This window comes from Chelonia mydas, chromosome 15, assembly GCF_015237465.2.
Source record: "Chelonia mydas isolate rCheMyd1 chromosome 15, rCheMyd1.pri.v2, whole genome shotgun sequence".
NCBI classification, from domain to species: Eukaryota; Metazoa; Chordata; order Testudines; family Cheloniidae; genus Chelonia; species Chelonia mydas.
The window spans coordinates 6,897,176-6,921,342 of record NC_057856.1 but is presented as its reverse complement, the minus strand read 5'-3'; the positions used below and the strand labels follow the sequence as shown (position 1 = coordinate 6,921,342).

Genomic DNA, 24,167 nt, shown 5'->3' with positions numbered 1-24,167 from the left:
TTAGATTAGATCATCTCACTTTGCATTTCTTTCCATTCATGCTACTTTGCTGTTCACTGAAAAACCACCATTCTATGGATGCAACTTTCTAACTTTATTTTTTTAAATCTCAAATTTCACTAGCAGAATTCCATTTCTGATCCTCACTATTTTGAGATCATGTGCAATTCTGGGATTTTATAAACAAGCGAATGGTTACAAAATATACCAGAGACCTGACATGGTGCCTCCAAGTTGCTTACCTGGAAACTTTCATTCAGAAAGCACTTGGGGGCTGCAGAAAGGCAGAAATGTCATTCTCTTTACTTAACAGCAACATAGATTTGAGCTAATGAATTTTACAAGATAAACAGCAGGCATGTTCATGCTAAGGCCAAAGAAGTAGCTTGATTTATTCTGACATTTACAATATTTATAGAATAATACTTTTTTTTTTGCATCGCTCTGCATATAATTTCCCCTTTAAAAATAATAAGAAAATAATATGTTATAATACCAGTCTCTAATTTGTTGGTTGTAACGGTAGGTTCAGCTATGCACAATTTTAAAAGAATTGACTACTACTTTGCTGCTTCTTTGCAAGTTGCAATTAAACTGGAGGACACGTGAAGAGGTTTAAGCAGATGCCAAACTGCACACACACACACACAAACACAAACTTTTGCACAACTTTGTCTTATCCCCATTTCACCTCAAACTTTCATAGGAATCCAGAATTAGCACTCCAGGGGCTTGTTGGTGAAAGTCTGGGTCGATTTTTCAGCTTCCGTGAAATCCTAATTGAAAGAAAAGAAAAGAAAAGAAAAGAAAAGAAAAGAAAAGAAAGAGAAGGTGGGCAGAGATCTAACCCATGCCATTTATTCCAACTCTTATCAAAAATACAACCCACCAATCTGGTTCTCTTCAGGCTGTAGAATGCGACAGGACGGCTGTTTACCCTGCTTTGACCTATTCAACTTTACCCTCAAAATAATACATTAAAAAGAGAGAGCGAGAGAGAAGGAAGATGCAGATAAAAACACATCCCCGCTTCTCAACTGACGGCTTGATTATTTTAATACAGCAGAGCCTCTGAGCTTTTGTATATATTTGCATCTCGCCGTGGAAAGGCTGGAGAATTCCTGCTCGTTTTGCAAAGGTGGGGTAGGGTGGGAGTCAAGGGGGGGGGTCTATTTTGTAAAAAGAGCTTTGATCTTTCTGCAGATACAATACAAAATGCTAGGCACCCCCTTCATGTTGTGTTAAACCCATTTGAATTTAAGGAGGTTGAATAACGAGGTGCCTTGGTTCCTTCTTTGCCCTGGGTATCCCTTTTATCCAGTCTGGCTTGGGTCAACGAGTCCCTTTTTCATATGTCAAAGGCCCCCAAGAGAACTAAGAAATATTTTTCGTGAGTTGGTTTAAAATACTAACCTATATATTCAGGGGTGTTTGGGGGAGTGCGTGTTGGGGGGATGGGAGGGAGGCCGATGTATGGTTTGTGTTAGGGAAGCCAACTGCTTCTTTGGGGGATTCACAAGCTTTGAATTTTCTCTCCGGTTGGGGAAGATGGATGGAAGAGGGAGGGAGTGGGGAAGGAGGGGGGGGGGGTTACTGGTGAGTTTGATGGTTGTCTTTGTGCCTTGTTCTTGTTTGCCTGCCAGAAAAATAAGCGGGGGGCGGGGGGGGGGGGGCTGGAGAGAGAGAGAGAGAGAGACTCGGAGCAGGATCAGAGCTGGTTGGACAGAAGATCTCAGCACTTTGCGAGCAAAGCTGAGCCCGACCCCACGTCACCGCACTCCGCGCTCCGCTCGGCTTCTATTTCCTATGTGCAACTCGCTCTGCCCTCCAGAGAGAGGGGACTCGAGCCAAGATCACAAACCTGCCGGGGGAGGCTGCTCCTGCTACTCAGCGACAGCCCTCTCTAAACTTTCTGTTGTCGTCTTCCCCCGCCCCTCTCCCCCCACCCCCCACCCCCGTCCTTAGGAGGGGGCTGGGTGCGGGGGCTGGCTGGGGGAGAATCCGGATCCACCCGCTCAGGCCGAGAAGGAAGGCTTTATCTCGGCCTCAGGATCCTTTCTCTGGTGCGTCTGACAACCTGGAAGTGTTTGGCGAGAAAGAGGGCCAGAGGCACTGTTGCATTGGAGAGCTTTTTTCCCCTCCAGGCTGTGTTTTAAAATAATAATAATGCGGGTCTGAACATAAATAAATGCAAGGACATGCAAACCAGAAGCCTGATGCCACTCATTTCCATTGCAAGGGGGGGAAACATTAAGGAGATGCGTTGATTGCATGGAATTCAACAAGCAAGGTAACGGTTCTTCCATTGCCCTGTCTGTCTGTCCCTGTCTGTCCGGCGGGGGGGGGGGGGGGGCTGGGTGGGGGAGTGGGGAGAGACAGCGAGAGGAAAGCGCTGGCAGGGGGTCATTGTTACACAGACAGTGTCTTTCCCAAGGAATGCCAAGGCCTGTGGGAGGAAATCAGCAAAGGGGTTTCCTCCCAGGTAACCTGCGCGGGGCGGGGTGGGGGGGGGGGGGGGTGGAGAAACACAAATAAATGATGGAACAAAAGGAAAGGGTTGGGGTTGTTTTTTTTTGCTAACCCACTTTGGTGCTAGCTAGCGGCGCAAGAGGCGTTTGTCATACAGCGATCGAGGCCTGGTTCTGTCAAGCCCCATTTCCTCTCTGGCGCTCTTGGGAGGGGGGTTGATCTCAAAGTGGGCTGAGTCGCTGTGGTTATTTTTCCACCCCCCCCCCCCAGCACCCCACTTCTGCTTAACTATGTTTAAAACTGGCGACGTGTGGCGCGAGCCTGCCCGAGAAATTCTTCTCCGCGGCCGCCGCCGTGGCTCTGGGCTCGTTGTTTCCACGAACGTGCCCCGTTTCTAGGCTCGCCGACTGCGGGGGACCGGCGCAAACCCGCGCGCCAGAAGCCGAGTCAAAATGGGTCAGGGAGGGTGGCCAGAGCTCGCCGAGAAGCGGAGCGAAAACAACAGCCCAGCGAAGGGAACCGTAAATGGTCCCTGCCTCTGGCGTGCCTAGCACAACATCATTGCCATTAGCGTGCCTGGGCTTTGAGGGGCCCGGTGAGACATCAAATCCAGCAGCCGTGTCTCATCCCTTCTGCCCGGCGCACACCTTCGCTGCACGGGGACCTTCCCCCTCCCCCTTCGCCCTTCAGCCACTGATTACAAACCATCTGCCTTGTGTGTGTTATGGGAAAGGAGCATTTGAACTGGGGGGGGGGGGGGGGAAGAAAGCCAGATAGTTTTATAAAATGATGTTTGGAGAGAGAAGTGGCATGTGTCCCCCCTTCACTTTTTGTTTTAATTCATCTGTTTCGCCCCCAAGCACCAGTGCAAACACACCACGTCGTGTCTCAATGTTTAAAGGAGACTATAACTAGGAATTAATATTTAAAGAGAGTGCTTTAAATACGGTTGGAGAAGAAAGAGCTCATGGAGAAGCAATTATTTTATTATGCTTAAAACATGTCACTTTCTCCCCCTGACATGGCTGTTAAAAACGGACCTGGTACTTTATTTTAAATATTTTTACATATTTAAAATAAACGACACCAAAGTTCTGAATCCTAAAAAAAATAATTAAAAAAAGAGAAAGAAACCAGGCAATTTAATCGCTTATATCCCTCATTGCAACCTAAAGGACAATTTAAAAAATCTTTGAAACTCGCTTTTTACTGTTAGTATCTGATTGAAGTTTTTCTCTCAGTTTAGGTTCTCTGGTTTTGCATTTCTGCTGTAATATTGTAGGTTAGATCAATGTAGCTGCAAGAGTAACTGACAGATACATTTAATACATGAAATTATACAATGGCTTGATTTTATGTATTAATTCGTGACTATGTATTTATTCTATTTCTACTGTGCCATATGACCTATTAAAGGCAACTTCCCACGTTGCTTGCACCTGAATGGAGCAGTCACTTTCATGTGAGAATGCTGATTGCTTCGCGGTTTGCTTTTGCAAGGGGACTTTCTTTTTCTTTGCACGCGAGGTTATATCGTTTGCTTCACGTCTCCATGAGGGGAAAGCACCCCTGGAATGAATTCAGTTCTCTCAAGGAAACATTTTAAGCAATATCAGCTGTAGATGGCTCCATAAATGGGGAGCTAGTATAAAAACAAAAGTCAAGAGTGGTCAGTAGTTCACCAGTCAGGCTTGTGCATTTTCTTTAAAGAGGTGAAATTTGTAATGAGTTTTCCCCCCCACCAAAAAAAAAACAAAATACCCGGTTTCTTAGCTTTATTGGCCTTTCCAGATATATTTAGCCAACAGCTTACTAGGAGGGCAGCTAAACTATATTGTTAATCTTTTTCGTGTGTGTTGATTAATAAAAAATCTCTCCCTCTCCCTCTCTCTCTCTCTCTCTCTCTCTCTCTCTCTCTCTCTCTCTGTGATGTTTGATAAAAATTTAATCTCCCCTGCGGACTGGAATAATAAGTCGAGGCTTCTCTTTGCCCCCACCGATATTTTCTCTCCAAGCAGCTGAAGAGGAGTTGCTGCCAGAGGGCGGGTTGGGGGGGGGGGGAGAAGGTGGTCTATATCTATAGCTCTCTCTATACATTTTCTTAAATGCCAGCTTTGACTTATGTCTCTCTTATCTTCCCTCTCTGCTGTGCGCGCCTGCAGCGGGAGACTCAGCGGAGGAAGCTTGTAACATGGCGGATGCTGAAGAAGGCTTTGGGCTTCCCAACACGCCGGCTGATTCAGACTCGAAAGAGCTTCAGTCTGAAACCAAACCAGAGAGTCAGCTCGGGGCCAGCAGCAAGTCGCCTTCCTCTCCCCAGGCAGCTTTCACCCAGCAGGTAAGCGGAGGAGGAGAGACCTGCCGAGAAACAGTCGCTGCTCGCACGGTCTTTCCCCGGTTTGGGTTTTTGTTGAATTGTTGCCGAGATTTGTCCGGGTTTCTGTGCTGGAGAGATGGGTAATTCTAGGCACACAGGGTCAAGTGATGAGTCTGGACACTAGCGTCAGACTGTACTAGCTATAACTGCTGTAATAACAATTAGCTATGGTAATTACAAGCAAACAACCATCTAGATACAAACAGGCACAAATATAGAAACATTCACGGACACAAAGACACACACATATCCTGAAACACTCTCACATATCCACGACGCACACATCCATACACACACACGAACACGTACACAAGGCAGACACATCATACACATATACACAGACATGCATATTTCAGTGTCTCCCTCTCCCTTCCTTGACTTTCCACCGCTCTTCCTTAATCTGAAGGGTTTGGGGGGCATTGGAGAAGTCCTGTGCCCCCCCCGTGTTGCTGGGAAGGGGTGCTGATCGTTTCTTTTGAGACTCTCCGGCGTGCACCCGCCGGTGGACTGATATTGCTGTGTCGCTCTGCCTTTGAACCGAACCATTTAAGAGGAAAGTAGGCCAGGACGCCGGCGGCCCAGTTAACGGATTGTTTTGGTTTTTTAAACTCCAGCCTACCACAGGGACTCGGCTCGTGTGGACTAGAACAAACCATTGTTTGTCTAAAACCACCCCATGAGATGCAGGGCAGTTTTTGTTAAGGCTGGGGATTAAGCGAATATTCCCCTTTCTTTAAATGAGAACAGAGCACAACACGGCTGAGGGGGCAAAGACAGTCTTGAATACATGTTTAATGTAGCTCTGTGTTTACATCTCAGGTACATCTAGAAAAGGAAAATTATTAGTGTGATGAACAATAGAGGGGAGAGAGATTCTAGCATAAATCTATCCTTATTCAGATCTTCATTGTGTTGGGGGGAGGCGCAAAAATCATGTAGGAAGAAGGGGATTTAAAAAGAAACAATTCATGAAATGCCATACGATTATTATTTCTTTCGGGACATGTGTGTATATAACAATACACTATTGACAATAGAGCACCCCGATCTTGCTTTTCTTGACCCCCCCCCCAAAAAAAAAACTGCACCAGGAAAGAAGGCTCGGGCCTCAAAACCGGTTTCTCCCCGTCACAGAATTAACATTAATACACACACACACGTAATATATATACACACACATGTTAATTCTGTGACGGGGGGAAACCGGTTTTGAGGCCCGAGACTTCTTTCCTGGTGCAGTTTTTTTTGGGGGGGGGTCAAGAAAAGCAAGATCGGGTGCTCTATTGTCAATAGTGTATTGTTATAGGACTTCCATTGCAATCTGTATAAATGTAACGGGCTACACGCTCGGCTGGTCCTACGCATCGCTTGTGTGGAGCTAGGGCCCATTTACACCACTAGAGGAATTGAAGCGTGCGGGGCACCTCCCTGGCTTTGCAGACGGTGTTTTATTCTCTTTCTTTCTGCGAATCGCCTCTACCCAGGATCGTTTTCCTTCTAGTAAACTCAAGCATTGTCTTGCCCTCACGCATTGTCTATTTTGATGCATTTGGCCCCGTGCCTATCTCTAGCCCTATATCAAAAGGCTACAAACTTCTCCTACGAAAGCGGGTGCCGTGCAGAAATCCGTCTCCTTGCTGCAATGCTTTGCAAGAGCTTCTTTGAATTTTTTTTTTCCTGGAGATTTCCCTTCAATGAATCATTCCTTTGCGCTGGTCTGGGAGTTACAGTCTTTTAATGTCACGTCAGTTAGGATTGTATAGAAAGCAGAAGCGCTCGGTGCTGACATGCCAAAGTTCAATCCCTCTTCTGGGTCTCCTGTTTTCCCCCAGCTCTTGGAAAGCTCGGAGCTCGTCCTCTCCTGGGTTCACTCATTAACTTATTTATTTGCAGGGCATGGAGGGGATCAAAGTGTTTTTACACGAACGAGAATTGTGGCTAAAATTTCACGAAGTGGGGACAGAAATGATTATAACAAAGGCTGGAAGGTAAGGTTAATAAAACAGCGCTTCTGTTTTTAAAATGAATATATATATATATTGTATACACAGATGTATATTCTGTACACACAGATGTTTGTGTACAAATACACACATTCGTGTGTGTATACAGAGATTGAAAAGAAACTTTTTTATGAACATCTCTCCTATGACACACAACACACACATATATATTTGTCTATTTGTGTGTGTGCCTTATGTATGACACACGTGTCATGTGAGAGTCAAAAGTTCATTTTAAAATCAATGTAAAATCTCAATAATTATGAGTTACGGAGGCCGTTTCGCAAAATTGAATGAAAATAAGCAGGAAGAAATAAAAGAAGATGATTGCCTAATTGAAGCTACCAGAAATGTTGAAGACATTTTTCGGTTTGAAGGTTTCGGAGTAGATCAGCGAGAAAGGCTGGTTGGGATATTTTCAGGAGGGAGGCCTCCAATACAGTGTATACCAAAAAGATTTGTTTCTTCTGGCTTCTTATTTAACCAGGACGGGGTTCTCCCTAATCCAGTTCATTGGAGTATTTCCAAACTCATGCTGGTTGCAATCAATTGGCCAAAATCTTACATTGTTTCATGTAATACAACTCGGTGGACGATTTTGTGGGTTTTTTTTTTTTTTTTTTTTAAATACAAGGAGTAGTTAAATATTTGGAAAAGCATATTTCTGTGCTTCTAGACATTTATTTTGTGTTCAGCTCTAGGCAAATACACACATGCAGAGACATCTCCCAGTCATTCTGTAAAAAAAGTATACACGATCCTGAGCTACTGTTTGTGTCTCTATCTAGACCAACATAAGGTTTGCAAATCTAAGTATAGAGAGAGAGAGAGAGAGAGAGAGATCACTTCCATGGTTGGCCTGGTAAATCTAATCACTTAATAAAACCCAACCTCTTTTAAGTGCATTTGGTGCGATTTACCATTTCCCTTGATATTAATGCTTTGGGGCAGCGCAGAGCCCCTTTTGCTGAAGAAGCACTGAAATAAAAGTTAAGGAGAAGGGGAATTGGTGATGGATTGAGACGCAGTATTGGCTAGCACCATGCGGACTACCATCAGTTAACTCCGGGAATGGAAATGTATTTCCCTTTGTATACCACATTGAACAATGTGCATGCCATCATCATAGGTAGGGGTTCGTTCGATACAGGAAAAAAAGTCACCAGACAGAAAAAGAATAACAGTTCGAAATTATATTTGCACTGCAAACCATCTAGAAATCAAACCTGCTTTCTGTTCTGTTATATAGTGCTCGGTGTGGTCTCCCAAACTGTGCTTTAGAGAAACAAAGCTCTAGCCATACAAAGTTTTGCAGTGGATAACAAATAGGTCTGTCCAACGGCTCGGCTTCCCTTTGAACATATCTATTGTTGAAAAGATGGTATCGTTTTAAAAGGAGAATATTCCACAAATAAAGAGACAGGAAATAAACAAAGGGCCGGAGCTCTCTAGAACCATTAGGGAGTACGGTTTGCACAGAACAGAGTTGACTAAATTAATTGTCCTACTGAGAAAAGGGAAAGGAGCAAATAGACTATAGACTCCAATGCTGTGAAATGAACCAGCACATTGACTTGTTTCAAAATGCCAGGAATAAGTTGCCTTGCAAATGATCAGAGTGTACAAAGCAGTGAAGAGAAATATAAAACACCTTGCATAAAATTCCAGTGCAGGCGTGGATAAAAGTCTCGTATGGGTAGCAATGAAAAACATTTACAACATAGAGCTTCTAAAGAAGTAATTGCATACATCACCCCCAGAATAAACCAAATAGTTTAGCTATTTATGTAACACTTTATTTTTATTATGACATAAACATATAATTTATACAATATTTTGTTAGTTATATATTTAGGGATATAGCTATATTTCATTGTTCAGGTCTTTTTTCTTTTCCTGCAAAATATTAAATATCAGTTTTTGCTATTTTTGATGAGTAACTTTGGTCTGTATAGCTTTCTTTTTCCTGTTTTTCAAATCACTCAGTCTGAACTAACAAATGGGTCTGATTTCATATTTCAAAGATCTGAAAGCAAATATAATTTCAGAAATAAGTAAGTTTAAGGGTTTTTTTTTTAAATTAAAGGATACAGTTTCATATGCTTATTTCTAAACACTGGGAAAGCTCAAACCAAAATAATACTGCTTGTAGTAAAGGAAAATATTTCTAAAAGTCATATTTTCAAGAGTGTTTGCATGTTTCGAAAGATTTGTCAAGTGTGTTTATGTAGATATGTACACATAGCCTATGTAAGCGTGTATATAACATTTCATACATGTGCGCAAATACGATATATGTACGAGCATGTGTTTGATTCAAAGGCCAATATTTTAGCAAAAAAAAAAAATCCACTATATAATGGCTCATACTTACATAAGTGTAATTTATTCTTTGTAGGGCTATAAATATAACTATCCCTGAAAGAGATTATGTGGTCTTGTATTGTAAAGGAATGAAGAATTTAACTACTGGACTGATCACAGACAAAAAGAAGAATAAAAAAAAAAAGCCTCTTAACTTTAATTAATGAATTAACTATTTTGCCTGAGATAGGAACTATAACAGCGGAGCAATACTCAGCAGAAAGAAAAAAGTCCCGGTTGGACCATAAAGGAAAAGTTATGTTTCGTGTGTCTGTGTTTGAAGGGTGCGGAATAGTTTCTCGTTTAATATTGCTGATTACCGTAGTTTATATTTCCCTCACAATTGCCTGAGTTTGCGCTCCTCTTGTCATGTTTTCTTCTCTAGATTTATGTTTATTTGTTTATTTTTTTTAGGCGTATGTTCCCCAGTTACAAAGTGAAGGTCACTGGACTCAATCCAAAAACTAAGTACATACTGCTCATGGATATTGTACCAGCTGATGATCACAGATACAAATTTGCAGATAATAAATGGTATGCATGCATGGGGGGACGGGAGAGGTGCAGAGATAGGAGGAAATCTTTGTGTCTGGATTGCACAGTTAGCAAAACCTAGTTCAAATGGGTTGAAAAATACCTTTTAGCTGTCAGTTGGTGCTATTAATAAGCTAACAAAGGAAGAAATGTTGGGGGGGGGGGGGGTTGCGAAGTATCCTGAGATAACTCCAGTTTGCCAGCCAAACTTGGGGGGGGGGCCACAAAATTTTAAATTAGCCAATGACTTGAATCCTGTTGGATCCTATTGGTTATCGCGGGGCCAACAACTTAATTGCATTTAAGAAAGAAAATCACCATGAAGGTAAATGTTAAGAATTGCCACATGGTCTTTTCTTTGATATTTAGGAAGAGGGGAGGAAGGGGTTAAATGGGAAGGGGGGGAGGGAGAACCAAACGGAAAATGTGTCAAAAATCTCAATTAATTTCCAGAGTAGTGTGTGTTGGTGTCTCCTTCCCCGAAATATATGATGCGACCGTCCAACGGCCCCTTCCTTTGAAACAGACCAAAGGAGCTAGCTAGACAGACAGACAGACACGTTTCCATTCCTTCTAAGCCCGATCTTTCCTGCCCGTCCTGCGGTGGTGAACTTGCTTCGCTGGGCGTAGGCCTGACGCGGGTCCCGAGGGCTAAGCCGGCTTTGTGTCCCTTTGGTTTAGGTCAGTGACAGGGAAGGCAGAACCGGCCATGCCAGGCCGGCTGTACGTCCACCCAGACTCACCCGCTACTGGGGCGCACTGGATGAGGCAGTTAGTTTCTTTTCAAAAACTCAAGCTCACCAACAACCACCTTGACCCGTTCGGACATGTAAGTACCTTCGCGAGGAGGCGGCCTCCTCTCGCTGTTACCGAGTCAGCGCTCCGGAGGGCAGAAGGGAGCCCAACGCCTCGGGGGGCAATAGGCCTACACCTGCTTTGGGCTCTGAACTCCGCTGGTTTCATGTGACGCAGGCTCGGCAAAGCCTGGGGCAAAAAGGTTGCAACAAAAGTCTGCCAGCGCGGGGGGTGGGGGTGGGGGGGTTGGCTTAGTGTCTAGCACAGGGTCCGGGAGCGAATATTCAGGGTGATTTTTTTTTTTTGCACTCATTTCCTATTTCTGTGGCATCTCTGCTTGTCAGATGAAATGAAAAGTCAGAGCAAGGGGGGAGGGGGAGAACCTGGAGCGGGATAGAGGTTTAATAGGCATAACGTTGGTATTAATTTCACTAAATGGCTTTTGATGCACGCTGGTGGTTGGCAAAGTCCTAGGACGGTTATCAACAGTTGGCTAGAATTGAGCTGTTACTCAGTCGGTTGCATTTTCAGACATTCTTATAAGACACATGGTGGTGGGTTGGGTGTGTTGGGGGGGGTGATGCTTGGTGAAATATAAATCATGACTGCATGTCTCTCTGTGCAACGTGGTAAATTGCTGGATCCGATCTGATGGTGTCCCAGTAACTTGGCAGCTGGAGTAGGACACTACAAAGCGCAGACTTCAGGCCTGTTTAGAGAAACAGTAGAGCGTACTCCGTAGGAAAAGGAAAACCTTAAGAAATACTACATGGGCCAGATGCAAAGCTTATGAGGCTGTAATGTAAGGGAATAACGCAATGGGGGAAGACAATGGAATTAATTAGCCTTTAACATAAACAGCATGTTAGTTTTTGTATCCATGTATGAAGCAAAAAATTTGTGTTCACATTCACACCCCTTTCTTCCCCCCCCCCCCCCACATATCCTGCATCAGAGCAGGTGACTGGAGTCGATAACCTGTAGGGGTCCCATGTTTATGATTCTCTCTCTCTCACCAGAAATAGAGCACAAGAACCGCTCTGTCTCCCTGCTTTCATTTGCAAGCATGTTAGCCTCTGTGTGCATGCTGCACTGTACCTCCTATTCTGTATTGGGCGGTGTTGGACAGTTGCAAGGAGTGACGGCCCAGGGAAGTCGAGCTCAGTCCCAGTGTTAGAGGGTTGGGATTGTCTCATTTTGGGGGGCAGTGGGAGAGTGGGTACATCTGAATTCATGTTCATTCTCAACGTTCTTGAAAATTGGGTATTTAGCTGTATTGACTGGGAGTTGCTTATGCAAGTCCTTGTCAGGACTTGCCCTTTGACAGTGTTCTTAAAAACAGGCTGGCCAGGCCAGGCTTCAGTGGGTGACTATTTAGCTACCTCGTTTTAACCTCATGTGGAGTCTTAGCGCTTTAAAAGCTGCTCGCTGCCTCCGTGAGGTGGGTTAAAGGTAAAAAGCAGGCATAATTATTCAAGGAAATGCGACCGAATGTGGTTCGGGGTCTCCGATTCAAAATGGAACGAGGCTCAAAAAGAAAGACAGAAAGAGAAAAGAAACCCCGCTAGCGCTTCATATACAAACGATTTCTGCAAGACCTGTGTGCGTAGGCTCAGGCACGGAAAGGCTGTGTGAATTGCCCAGCCAGGAAGAGTCATTTTTCAAAGGTCTTCCTTTGAACAAATACATTTATAATTAGACAAGAGGGTATGAATCAAGATCCCCAGCGTCTCGTTTCCAAGAGTGAATTTTCCAGTCTGCTCTCAACACTTTGATTTTCTTAAAAACGACAAATCTTGTGCCATGAAATCCATAGACAAGTGGCCTCCACTGGTGGAATGAATCCTCCATGTGGACTGTAATGCAGCTAGCTAGCACAGTGAAGGGGAGACGGGACATAATTACTAAGGAAGTGTGGGGTGGATGTGAGATCACAGCCTAATCTAACCCCCCTTTCCTCCTCTTAATCGTCCTCTGGTTTATCTGTCCCTCCCCCAGCTCCCCAAAAGAGGACATACGATCTCCTTATGGTTCTTCACTCAGCCTGGGTGGAGAAACGTCCCTTCCAGGAATTGAGATTCCTGCCCAAACCCCAGGAGAGGGGGAATAATTCGTGCCCAGCACATCTTGTCCTGTGTTTGGAGGTTTAGACTCCACCAGCAACTCCCCTTTCTAAACTCCCCCACCTCAAGGACCTAGGCTTCAAAGAAAGTTCTAGGGAAGGAAGGGGGCGGCGGGCGGGGGGGCTGATATGAGATGCCCTTGGAAGGAAGAGGCCAGCAGCCATTTTACTCCCTGCTGCGAGCAGGCGGCGATAGGAAAAAGTCTCTTTAAACAAACCTAAGGCCACGCTAAACAATAGGGACTTCAGAGGGGAAGCGGCACCAGTGGGCCCTCAATTAGAGTCGCTGTAATGAAATTAAAAATCATTAGATCGTTCACCGTTGATGTCCACGATTTACCGGGATGTCAAAGCAATTTGGCTAAAGCCCCAGGATGAGAGGGTCTGGCAGGCACAGAGGACTTGCAGGGGCCGGGGTTGGCGGGACAGACTGCGTCTGTCTGTCGCCGAGTTTTGCAGCAGTCATTATCGTTACAGACTGCAACCCAAGGAAGGGGGGAGGAAAGGAAGACAGTCTTTTCTTCCAGGATTAATCCCAGTTGAATGCCAGGCTTTCGAAAGAGACTATCTGGTTTTATGGTGGGCACCAACCCTGGCATCCAGGGAAGTCTATGCAAAGATGGTTGGCTGGGTTAGGAAAATCACTGAGGTCTCTTTAGCTGGGGTGAGCAATTAAAGAGCATGTTTAGCTCTTGGGAGAAAGCAATCAGGGCGAAGGCTGAACCCGTAATGGTGGCCAGCCCAGACCAGCACCGCCGTGTATCCAGGCTCTCTTATTTTGAGATTTGTTAACATCTGGGCCAACTATTGATTTTATAGCGAGAAACAATTGGGAAAAATAGCGATCTCCCCCCCCACCCCCCCGAGATTGTTCTTGAAAAAAGTTCGTGGATCTTCCGAAAAAAAATTTCCTACAAGAATTTTTGAAAAAGGCTCTTTTAATAAAGAGCTGGGACAGGTTGACAATTCAAAACATTTCGGCCAGCTCTAACTTTTGACTTAGAAAGTGTGGACAAGATTAAAAAGGGGGCAACAGGCGAGTCAAAGAAACAGACATTTCAGGGGAGAGGCAAGCGCTACCTTCAGGCTGTTGGTTTAAAAATAATTTCTCACACACACCCCTCCCTCCTTCCCTCCCAGTTGTGAGGGCAGCTGCTCGCCTTCACAGTCATTTCCAACAGTGCTAAATAGTCCCCTCCAGGGTCATCACTGAGACAGCTTCATCCTTGAAGAAGGCACTTAAGGGAAATCCAGTTTAGTTATTACGCCACCTGGGTCTTCATTTCAGGCCTTTCCCACAATCTGAGCAATGAATAACTTAGGAGCCCCAGGAATTCTATCATGTAATTTCTGATGGGTCGGATTTCCTTTCGTACTCAACCCCACCCACAATAAATGTGACTAGCAGAGCAATAATTGTAATGCTCAGGCAGTCAAACTAAAGCAGGAGAGTCCACTGCGCCATAGAACCAGTGAGCCAAATGCTTCAGTTTAGGGTCATTACATTGCAGGCGGGAGAACTGTGGGCCCAGTGGCTTTTATTAAATGTAAATATGTATGTTAGACCCAGGCACGCACGCCTCCCGTAAGTTCTTTAAAGTTATGTTATTGCAAGATGATGTTTAGCGAGGAACCTGATTTATGGCCAGGCTGGTTGTAGATTCCTTGTGGAGATCAATTTTATATCCCTGGTGGAAAATATTCCCACTGCTCATGTCTGCTTCCCGTGTCAAGGGGCTGGCTTTCAGCAGAGGAGAAAGTCTGCCTTGTTCCTAAAAAATAAGTTCAGCTATTTTTACTCCTGGAGACCCATAAAGATGAACCCCCGCCCCCAAACACATTTTTAGAGGGATGTGAAGTCTATGAATGATAAAACCAGCTCACTTGGTCTCCTCAGGCGCCCCTTTCCCAAGCGAAGCCTCCCCTCCCTGCCCCCCAAAGCCCTGTCAGGGGGGATCTTGGCCTGAGGGGAGAGAGACGGATCTAGGCCCCGATGCTTGACACCCCTCCCCCCATGTGTGTCTCTTTCTTTTCAAGATCATACTGAACTCCATGCACAAATACCAGCCCAGGCTCCATATCGTGAAAGCGGATGAGAACAACGGATTCGGCTCCAAAAACACCGCCTTCTGCACCCATGTCTTTCCGGAGACGGCCTTCATCGCCGTGACTTCCTACCAAAACCACAAGGTAAAGAGGATGCGGGAGAGCCACGCAACGTGGAAGAGTCCGAGTGGCGGGGCAGAGGCTTCGCCACTAACACACGCAGCATTTCCCCCCCCCCATCACACATAGATCCCCCCCTCCATCACATACAGACCCCTTCTGTCTTGCCACACCAAGTGCTCAGAGGGTTTGCACTCTTCATTGGGGGGGTTATTCCTGGCGTGTCAGCGATACGGTGTAAAGATGGGATTTAGCACAAGGGGGGAGAGAAGAGAGAAGTTAGTTGAACAGGATGGTTTGCTCAGAGGTGAGACGACCCCCCCCCCCCCGCAATCGGTCAAAGGCTTGTAATCTGGCGTTGGAGGGGGGCGCCCGAGCGGTAGCTTTCGCAGTTGTCTCTATAACCCAGCCTGGCGGCGTTTGCTCCTTTTGCTTTGAGGAGGGTTCCTTGCTGGCGAACTCTTCAAAAGCAGTCAAGGTAGTTGCGTGGCTTGTACCTCAGCTCAGGGCTTTCGGGGCGCCTCTCGGTTCGGTCAGGAAGTCAAGGGAGGAGGGCTGGGAGGGAAACAAAAAGTCCCAGAGAAGCAATATAAAAGGCGTGGATAAAATAACGCCTTGTCTTGTTTTTCTGCGCAAGAAATCGGCGAGAGGGATGGGTGTTCGTGAAGGTCTATACACGAGTCCATGGGCACACCCACACGGATACGCGCACACCCTTTCAGTCACACTGATGTACGGATTTAGGCTTGTGAAGCCCCCGTAGAGCTTTTATGAGCGGTCCATACTTTGTGTGTCTCCCATTGGCTCGCCCGTGGGCCACAGGATCTGAGCGCTGGGGCGTGGTATTATTTTGACTAAGTTTCGCCCACCTAACGTTTTATGGTGAAAGCGACCCAGTCCTGGTTTTTGCCTTTAAACTCTTCTGGAGAGTCTATTCCTGATCAAAAAACGTTTTCCAGCGGTGGCCAATTGCAAGTTTCCTGGGGGTGAAGTGGTCCTAGCAGTATGATAGCAGGACAAAAAAAGAATTGAAGATATTAAAAGGGGGGTGATAGAAGTTGAAAGATCAAAAATTAATTTTTTGGGGGGGCGCTGAATTTACTAAATAGCAATCAGGTGAGACCACTTATAGAAGGGCTAGTGTGTGGATCCTTTAACTAGAGCCAGATAATCCTTAATTAATGCAAATATAAACTTGTGGCAAGAGAACAGTATTAGACTCAAGGCAAACAGATTACTTTCAAAGTAGAGGTCATGTTAAGGTAAAATTGAATTTTAAATCCTTTAAAAAAATCCTCCGTACACTGTTTATAAGTCAGGGCGAGGGCTTTTAATTACACTGCTGAACGTGTAGAATGGTTTCATTGTGTTTAAAAAGTTCAATCGTGTGGTTAATTTCAAACCAAGAACGTGTCACTTTAATACTCCGGATAAATTATGCATGGTTTCCTGGAGATGTGGCCATGAAACGCCTGAACCACTTTAAACAGGTTTCGCTTTCTCAATCTCGTTGGTATCTCCACCAACCAACCCATTAGATACAAAAACAGAGATAGGTTTGTGAAGAAACAGCATCTCACTGTCACTAGGGAGTGAAAGGAAATAGGTCCAAGCCATTAGGACCGGGAGATGTTGGCACGGACAGAACAATCAGTGCTAGCAAACTGAAGCCAAATGGAGTCTCGGCCAATTTATGGCTTAAATTATAACCCCGCTGTGGAGACTATAAAATCTGGTTGATAGGTTCACCTATATTAAAAAAATAATAACAGAATTGACGGTAATAAGAGGACAGAATAACCACTTTAAAATTGATTTCCTAGAGGAAATCAAACTCCGCTTTTGAGATCTTGAATTTACCTGCTCTTGGAGCGTCTTGTGAGCAAATAACACAATCCAAAGGTTTGGGTAGGTAACTGCCATAGGGAAAGAGGGCTATTTGATTGCAAGTCAGCTGCATTTAGTTGATAAGACATGACACCTGTGTCTTTGGCAGTCTGGAAACACACCCCACCCCTTTGTGCGTATCCCCTTTCTGCAGACCCACAAATTCATGGAACCGTTCAGGAACAACTAAATAGAATAAAGGCGCAATTGAGAAATTATATAACTATGTAATGATCTACCCTAAATGGCATCTCCCTCCAGGGAAGGGAATAAAGTTTGCCGGCTGCCCAATAGGAATAAGAGCCAGTTTTCCGGGACCCTGCACTCGCGGATATTTGAGTGGAACAGTTTATATTCCTATTACTGTAGTAAGGCAAAGAAAGGCGCTGTGAAAACGCGGGGCCATTTCGTTCACAGTGGGGACCGATTTCCCTTGCGGATGAGACGCGGATTGTGCAAGAGATATTTTCATGGCACAATAGTGAATATATTTATTCTCAGCCTAGGTATTTGTTCACAGTCTCACCCGTCTGTCTAGGTCACAGATACATCCAAGTCACCCCGGTATACGTGTCCCTATCACACCCACTCCCAGGTACACACATTGCCAGAAGCATGCCGCAAATGAACGCCAGTATTAGTCGTCAAGGGCTTTTGGTGAGCTGCCTTCTTTTAGCTGTGCATCTATAGGGCATATCGGAGAGAGTCAGTGTGCTTATACATGCTATGGAAAGACTCAACTGATTTCAGATCCGTGGATTTATTTCCCTTGCACCGCTGCATTCCCCGTTGGATTTGGTGTTTATTTCCCCTGATATTTTAGGCAGCCAGAAAAAGATATTTAAACAAACTGGCTCTCCCCCTGCCCCCCACCTCCCCAGCCACATTAAGGGAGGGTGAGGCCATGAAGAAAGTTTGTCAGGTTTTCAGTGCAGTTGTCAGCAGCTCAGAGACCCTTCCCGCTCCCCACAACTCCTACCCTCACCCCAGAAATATTTACCGTTAAACTAGGTCACATGCACATTTCATTTCCTTGCCGTTTGCACAATGGTTGCATGCAATCAGGTTGATTCCCAAATATTAAACTTCCCCTGCAGTTAAGGACTATTTTGCTGCAGCTTAAATCATTGTGTTACTCGCTCATATTTATTAGGTACTAGCTTTCTGGTTAGGACCAGGAAATGAACCCTAATAGACAGAAATAATTAAAGTTCTGCCCTCGTGAGGGTTCTTTCCAAAGCAAGAATTCACAACAATTATTCTCATTAATTTTTACAACCTACTGCCCCCCTAGCTGGACCTGGGCTTTATATTGGCTTTCCCCCTGTCAGGATATCCGGTTTTATGCTTATTTTTTGGATGTGATTTAACATGCTTTATAGCCCAGATCCTGTAAAGTACAGCACTAGGAAAGAACAGCCCTAGCTAAAAAGGCAACACATACACAGCTGTGCTACAGTGCACAGAGATGTGCAAAGGACAATGCACAAGGGTACGTTGTAACTCATTGCCAATATGTACCAAAGGTGTGTCATAAGGGTTTATATATACTTTAACTTATATGTACACACATTATACTCAAAACCCTCTATTAAAATAGCACTGCAATCTTAATGAAGTCAAGCACTCAAAGGTTAGGAAATGCCAGTATGAAGGTTGCCTGGGCAATATTAATTTGGCCTCCATGTATATCCATTATTGTACTTTCTCCAATTGCATGATCACACACTATTTTTTCACCAGGCCCCTGCCTCTTTCAGTGCACATGACAGACCGGGCTCAATTATGAGCAGCTATTCAATATTTTGTTTTATACTATTGTTTATTATATGGCCCTAGGCCTTATTTACTGCGCACTGTTCACATCAGCTCTGAAGACAGGATTACTAATTCTCAGGGAGTCTATAGCACTCATCACTACAATATCTTCACCTCACAGGAGTGTAGTGAAGGGTTTGTATTATCCCCATTTTTCAGATCAGGAGTGGAGGCAGAGAGATGCTCACTGATTTTGGATACCTGATATGAGATGCCGGGGACCTGGTTTTTCAGAGTGCTTAGCATTATAGAGCATTTTATATGTTCAAAGCTCAGCAATTCTGCACTCCAAACCCAGGGAGTCAAGTTAGGCACCCAGAAAGTGAGGAGCACACAATTAGTGATCACTTGTTTAAGTGACTTGCCCAGCATCACATAGGAACTTGGCAGAGGCAGGGACAGAATCCAGCTCTCCAGGGTAGCATTCAACCACCTTAACCAGGAGGCCAGCCTATGCTTCTCACAATCTTTTGCCTCCTTTACTACTTACCTTTCAACTTCTGCTACAAATGAGGCTGGGGTCCTACAGACAGCCTCCTTTCTTTCACAACCCTGATTCATCCCCAGAGCACCATACATCCTGTACACTCTGAACAAGGTCATGAAAAGAGCATCTGACCATCTAGTTCATCAGCAAGCTTGAAACCTTGAGGTCCACCTCCCAGACCTTTGCAACTTGAATTAATGGAATAACGGATAGCAGTAGTAGGTTATCATGCTCTATGGGGACCAGCACTAGAAGGGGAGGACACATTTTACCAGCAGGTTTCACAGATATTTGCCAATAGCAGAGGAATGGTGGGACTCAAACCTTGGGTTCCATTTTGGGCGCAGGAGGGGAGTGAGCGCTACCGAGCACAAACTCTAGCCATTCCAAGCTTGAGCCCATCTGCCACATCCCCGCCAACCTGTCCCAGTCATCTCTTCACCACTTCTGGTTCCTTATCCCAGTCTTCTTTCCTCAGATTACTCATCCCAGACCCAGTCTCCATGTCCAGCCAGTCCTAGTCTCACTCCAGGTTCACTATAGGACTCCCAATTCTCTCTCCCTCCCCCCGCCCCACTGGATATTTCACCTCTCCCCCTTCCCACACCCAGTCCCAGTCTCCTTGCCCAGCCAGTCCCAGTTCCCACTCCAACAACTTGTCCCCAGATTCCTTGCCCAGTCTATCCCAGTTCTGTCCTGGCTCCGCATCCTATGTGTCTCTCCGCCATCTGGGTTCTTCATCCAATCTCAGTGTTCCTCCCAGTCCCTCCCTAGATCCTTGTCTAGTCACCCCCATTCCTGCCTGTCTGTCCCAGTCTCCTTGCCCAGCTAGTATCAGTTGCATTTCCACACCCCAATTTCTTGTCAGATCTGTCTTCCCTCCTTCTGCAACCCCCACCTAGTTCCTAGTCGCAGTCTTTGTCCAGCCAATCCCAGTCCCCATCTCATTTCTCTCACCAGCTCCCAGCCCCAGTCTCAGTCTGTCTCCCACTCCCTCCCATTGTAGGGTCACCAGATTCCTTATCTGAATATACTTCTTTCCCTCCCCCAGGTCTAGGATTTGTTCCCTCTGCATTCAAATCAGACAGCTTCCTCTCCACGCTGCCTGGGTACCAGCAGGGGTGTCATTGAGACTAGAGGAAAGACAGGCTCCTTGTCCGCAGTTCCAGTGCCCAGCCCCACCCTGACCTGGAGCAGTTGTGAACAGCCATTACAGGGAGAGTCCAGCTCAGCCCCTGTAATTCTGGACTAGAAAATACTCAGGGCAAGTCTACACTACAAAATTAAGTTGACTTAAGATACTCCAATGTACAGCCACCACAATAATTCCATTTCTCTTGCATGTCCACAGTAGACTTCTTGTGTTTGAGGTGCATGGCCTCCCCAGGAGCACTTGCACCGATTGTGGAGCATTGGGGGACAGTTTCTGAAAGCCAGCAACAGTTGATGTAAGCAATGCAGTGTCTGCGCTGACACAGTTGACCTAACTACATCGACTTAAACACTACTCCTCTCATGGAAGTGGAGTTAAGTCAGGGGAGTGGGCAAGTTACATTGGTGGGAGCTACATTGTAGTGTAGATACTTACAGAGTTAGGTTGGATGAAGTATTGTCAATGAAGATGGCGACTTCATATTTGAGCTGCTAAATTGAAAAAAGGTCTAATTAACATATGCAAACTGCATTTTTTCCAAAGGATTATAATTGGACCAAATTTGGGGAGATTTCAGAGGAACAGAAAAGGGGCATCTCCCTGTCAAAGGATGCCCTCCTGCAGAATTTTGAAACCCTGCTCCAAAATATAGGGAGTCTAGTATTTCAGAGAAAAGATCTCCAGATTTTTTTTTTATATATAAAAAAAGATGTGCAAAACATGTTATCCCCTAGCTTTGTTTTCAAAAAATGGCTGCATTCTGTTGGCTGAAACGATTTAAAAAAAAATCAGTCTGAGGAAGACAGTGGCATGGAAAACGTCAGTTCTAATGGTTAAAGTTTGGTAAAGTTAAAAGCAACTGAAAATAGGGTTTTATAATGAGAAGTGTTAGGCAACCTTAACAGGTGGCAAAACCAGCACATAATGTATTTTAAAACTGTACAATATATAAATGTTGACATATACTTCCATTCTCTCAAATGTTCTATAAATTAAATGTTAGAATTATGGACAGTTTTAAAGGTGACCCTTTATAGGCAAGCTCCTTCCATAAACTCTGTTCAGAAGTACTTGTGCGCAGTTTATCATAATAGAGAAGTGGGAAAGCAAAGAGTAATCTATAGGTCAGGTGAGAACTTTGACAGCAGTTTCCTTCAGTTAACCCTCTCCAAAGTAGTACAGTATTTAGATCCCTATATTTTTATTGCATCCATATTGGATAATGCTTTCCTGGGCATTCTGACTTTGTGGGAGTTGCCTTTTTTTTTTTTTTTTTTTTTTTGAAAAAGTAAAGGATGTAATTGACTAACTCACTTAGAAAGTAAAAAAAAAAAAAATTATCAAAGTCAGTGGCAATAGTATGCTTGTAATGAATTAAAGAGCTAGGACCTGATTCAAAACCCACTGGTCAATGGAAAGGGTCCTTTTGACCCCAGTGGACATGAGATCATGCCCCTAACAAGGGTTTTAAACAAGAATAGACTAAGTGACCTAAACTTTTCTTGGAGCCCAAATCTATGAACACACATTAAATCACTGCTCATGTGAACAGTTCCACTGAAGGCTGTGGGACAACTGACTCACATACCTAAGCGTTTGCACTGCAGGGCTCTAATCATTTCACGGAAATTTTGAAAGAGAATTAGTGTGGTTTGGTACCAGTATCATAAACCCCAACTTACTAGAGGACTTCACTCACTCAAGCAACTATTCCCATTGTGTTTAGCAAGTAAGAACTATTCACATGGGCATGATGTTGCAGAATACAAGTAAACAATGAGAGAGTTTAGCCACTGACTTCAATAGAGCCTAGATTTCATCCATGGATTCTTGCAGAGGTTGTGAGCTTGCAAAGACATACACATGTGCTTAACTTTGTACACATGAGAGGTTCCATGGAACTCAAGTACAATGACTGTTCACATGTGTAAAGTTAAACAAGTACAGACTAAGGACCTATGCAGTTATCCAGCTTCAGCAGGAGCATCTATATTGGAGGCGGCATTGTCTGGTGGTAAGAGCAGAACGCTCAGAACTAGGAGACCTAGACTGTTTTCATATCTGCCATCAGGTTGTGCTGTCTTGAGCAAAAAGTGCCAGTTTCCTCAGTTATAAAATGGGGATATTACCCATCTTTATAAAGTGCTACATTACCATGCAGTGGGGAACTCTTCATGCGCTCCAGCAAGGTCTACATGGGCCAGTTAGTGCACAACATGTGGGTGTGTTTTAGAATTTACACCCCACACCAGGTAGACAAGCCCTGAGATGACAGGCACTGTGGGTATCGGTTGATTGATATAAGAGGGGGAAAATTTCTGTTCACTTCAGGTATGTCTGAGCAGACATACTAATAAATAGAATAGATGTTTAGAAAAATGGGTCCATAATCTTGAGTCCTCTAAGTGCTACCACAATATAAATTATTACCTTAAACCCAAATACAAAGCAATTGTCATATGAGAAAGGACTAATTCTGGTAAACCCTTACTTCTGTAAGTGTCTTTACTTTATCATAAGGGTGGCATAATAAAGCTTAAGAAAGAGGGGTTGTTGACTGAGGACTTCTTGTCAGCTCAGAGATTTCTAATTCTAGGAAGCTCGATTTGTAATGCCTAATTCTTTGGAGTGGGAATGAAATGCTCACGATAAACCACTTCTTGTTCCTTCCTTCAGATCACCCAGTTAAAGATTGAAAATAATCCCTTTGCTAAAGGGTTTCGAGGTAGTGACGATATGGAGCTACACAGAATGTCAAGAATGCAAAGGTAAAATATTTACACATACGGTATGAAAAAGTTTGCCATTGCAGCAATTGGCCTCATATGCATTACTTTAGTTTGTCAAATTTAGTCCTCAATCCTGCAAATATTTATGTATATGCTGAACTTGATTAAAAACAAAAAACATCAAGACTGAAAATAGAAAAGGATAAGAGGTGACTTGATCATGGTTTTAAGTACCTACATGGGGAGAAGATTTCTAATATCTGGGTTCTTTAATCTAAGAGAAAGCAAAACAAGATGCAATGGCCAGAAGCTGAAGCCTGACAAATTCAGATTAGAAAGAAGGTTCATGGGTAAAATTTACAGATAGTTCACAACTGGAACAACTTAAAAAGGGACATGATAGAATCTGATGGCAATTGGAGGTGTGTCTAAAAGAGCTGCTTTAGCTCAACCACAAGCAGTTGGACTTGATGCAGGAATCACTGGATGAGGCTTTCTGACCTGTGTTATGCAGGAGGTCAGACTAGATTGTCAGAATGGTCAGAAAGTTACTCACGTGTACAAGCATTGGCAGGATCGAGCCTTAATGGCTATGTAAATCATACTGCTAGACAACAATGTCTCTTATGCTGCAAACACTTATGCATGTGACTGTCCAGTTGAATAAGATTAAACTCACATGTTCAAGTGTTTGTAGGCTCACGTCCAAGAGCCAAAAATAAAAAAGCCACCTTATTCTCCTCTGAATCCACCTTTGTGATAAATCAGACTGTCCTGTGATCCCTTATCATATAACCTTTCTAACAGCTACACTCATCCTGGCAGCTGATGTAAATATTTTTTTCATACTCTGAAAAGTGAAATAGTTTTTCCTTCCCTACTCACACCTCCTTTTAAACTTGGACAATCATGTCCTGACAAGTTTTTGCTGTTCAGTTACCCTATAGCTTTGATGAATGGAAAATCTTGAAACTTTACATTAATTACTATTTTTCCTTGGGGTGAAATGCTGAAGACTATTAGAAAAACTTCATGCCATATGGAAATCATGGCACATGGCCATGCTGAGCTGGTGCTAAAGTCAATAGTTTTGTGCAATCCTGTGGTTGTGGATCTAGTGAACAGAAACTCTTGGAAATATACACAGTGGGAACTGGAGTAGTTGAAAGGGTTAAGGTATTCTGCAGAGTTGGCACTGTGTATTTTCTGATGCTTAGTTTGCTTCCTAGACAGAAGGGTGGGGAAAAAAACCACACACCTTGC

General features: G+C 44.3%; 1 protein-coding gene and 1 long non-coding RNA gene across 5 annotated transcripts in view; one reads left to right on the top strand and one right to left on the bottom strand.

Moving 5' to 3' along the window:
- The window catches only part of TBX5 (T-box transcription factor 5), a 49,775-nt gene that overhangs the window by 296 nt on the left and 25,312 nt on the right, over positions 1-24,167 (top strand). The window contains exons 2-8 of one of the 4 annotated variants that reach the window (XM_043529732.1): positions 707-831; positions 4,632-4,807; positions 6,740-6,834; positions 9,628-9,747; positions 10,429-10,576; positions 14,702-14,854; positions 22,852-22,943. In XM_043529732.1, coding sequence (XP_043385667.1) covers positions 4,661-4,807; positions 6,740-6,834; positions 9,628-9,747; positions 10,429-10,576; positions 14,702-14,854; positions 22,852-22,943 — 755 coding nt within the window. In that variant the 5' untranslated portion in view covers positions 707-831; positions 4,632-4,660. Of the gene's footprint in view, positions 1-570; positions 832-1,815; positions 2,291-4,631; positions 4,808-6,739; positions 6,835-9,627; positions 9,748-10,428; positions 10,577-14,701; positions 14,855-22,851; positions 22,944-24,167 lie in introns of those variants that run through there. The other 3 variants (XM_043529731.1, XM_027834029.3, XM_043529733.1) reach the window with 3 other exon arrangements.
- On the bottom strand, positions 13,798-16,751 carry LOC122463062. The gene is made up of 2 exons (XR_006286039.1): positions 16,691-16,751; positions 13,798-15,385 (listed from the first exon to the last, which is right to left on the bottom strand). It is a non-coding gene; the product is annotated as an uncharacterized LOC122463062 (long non-coding RNA).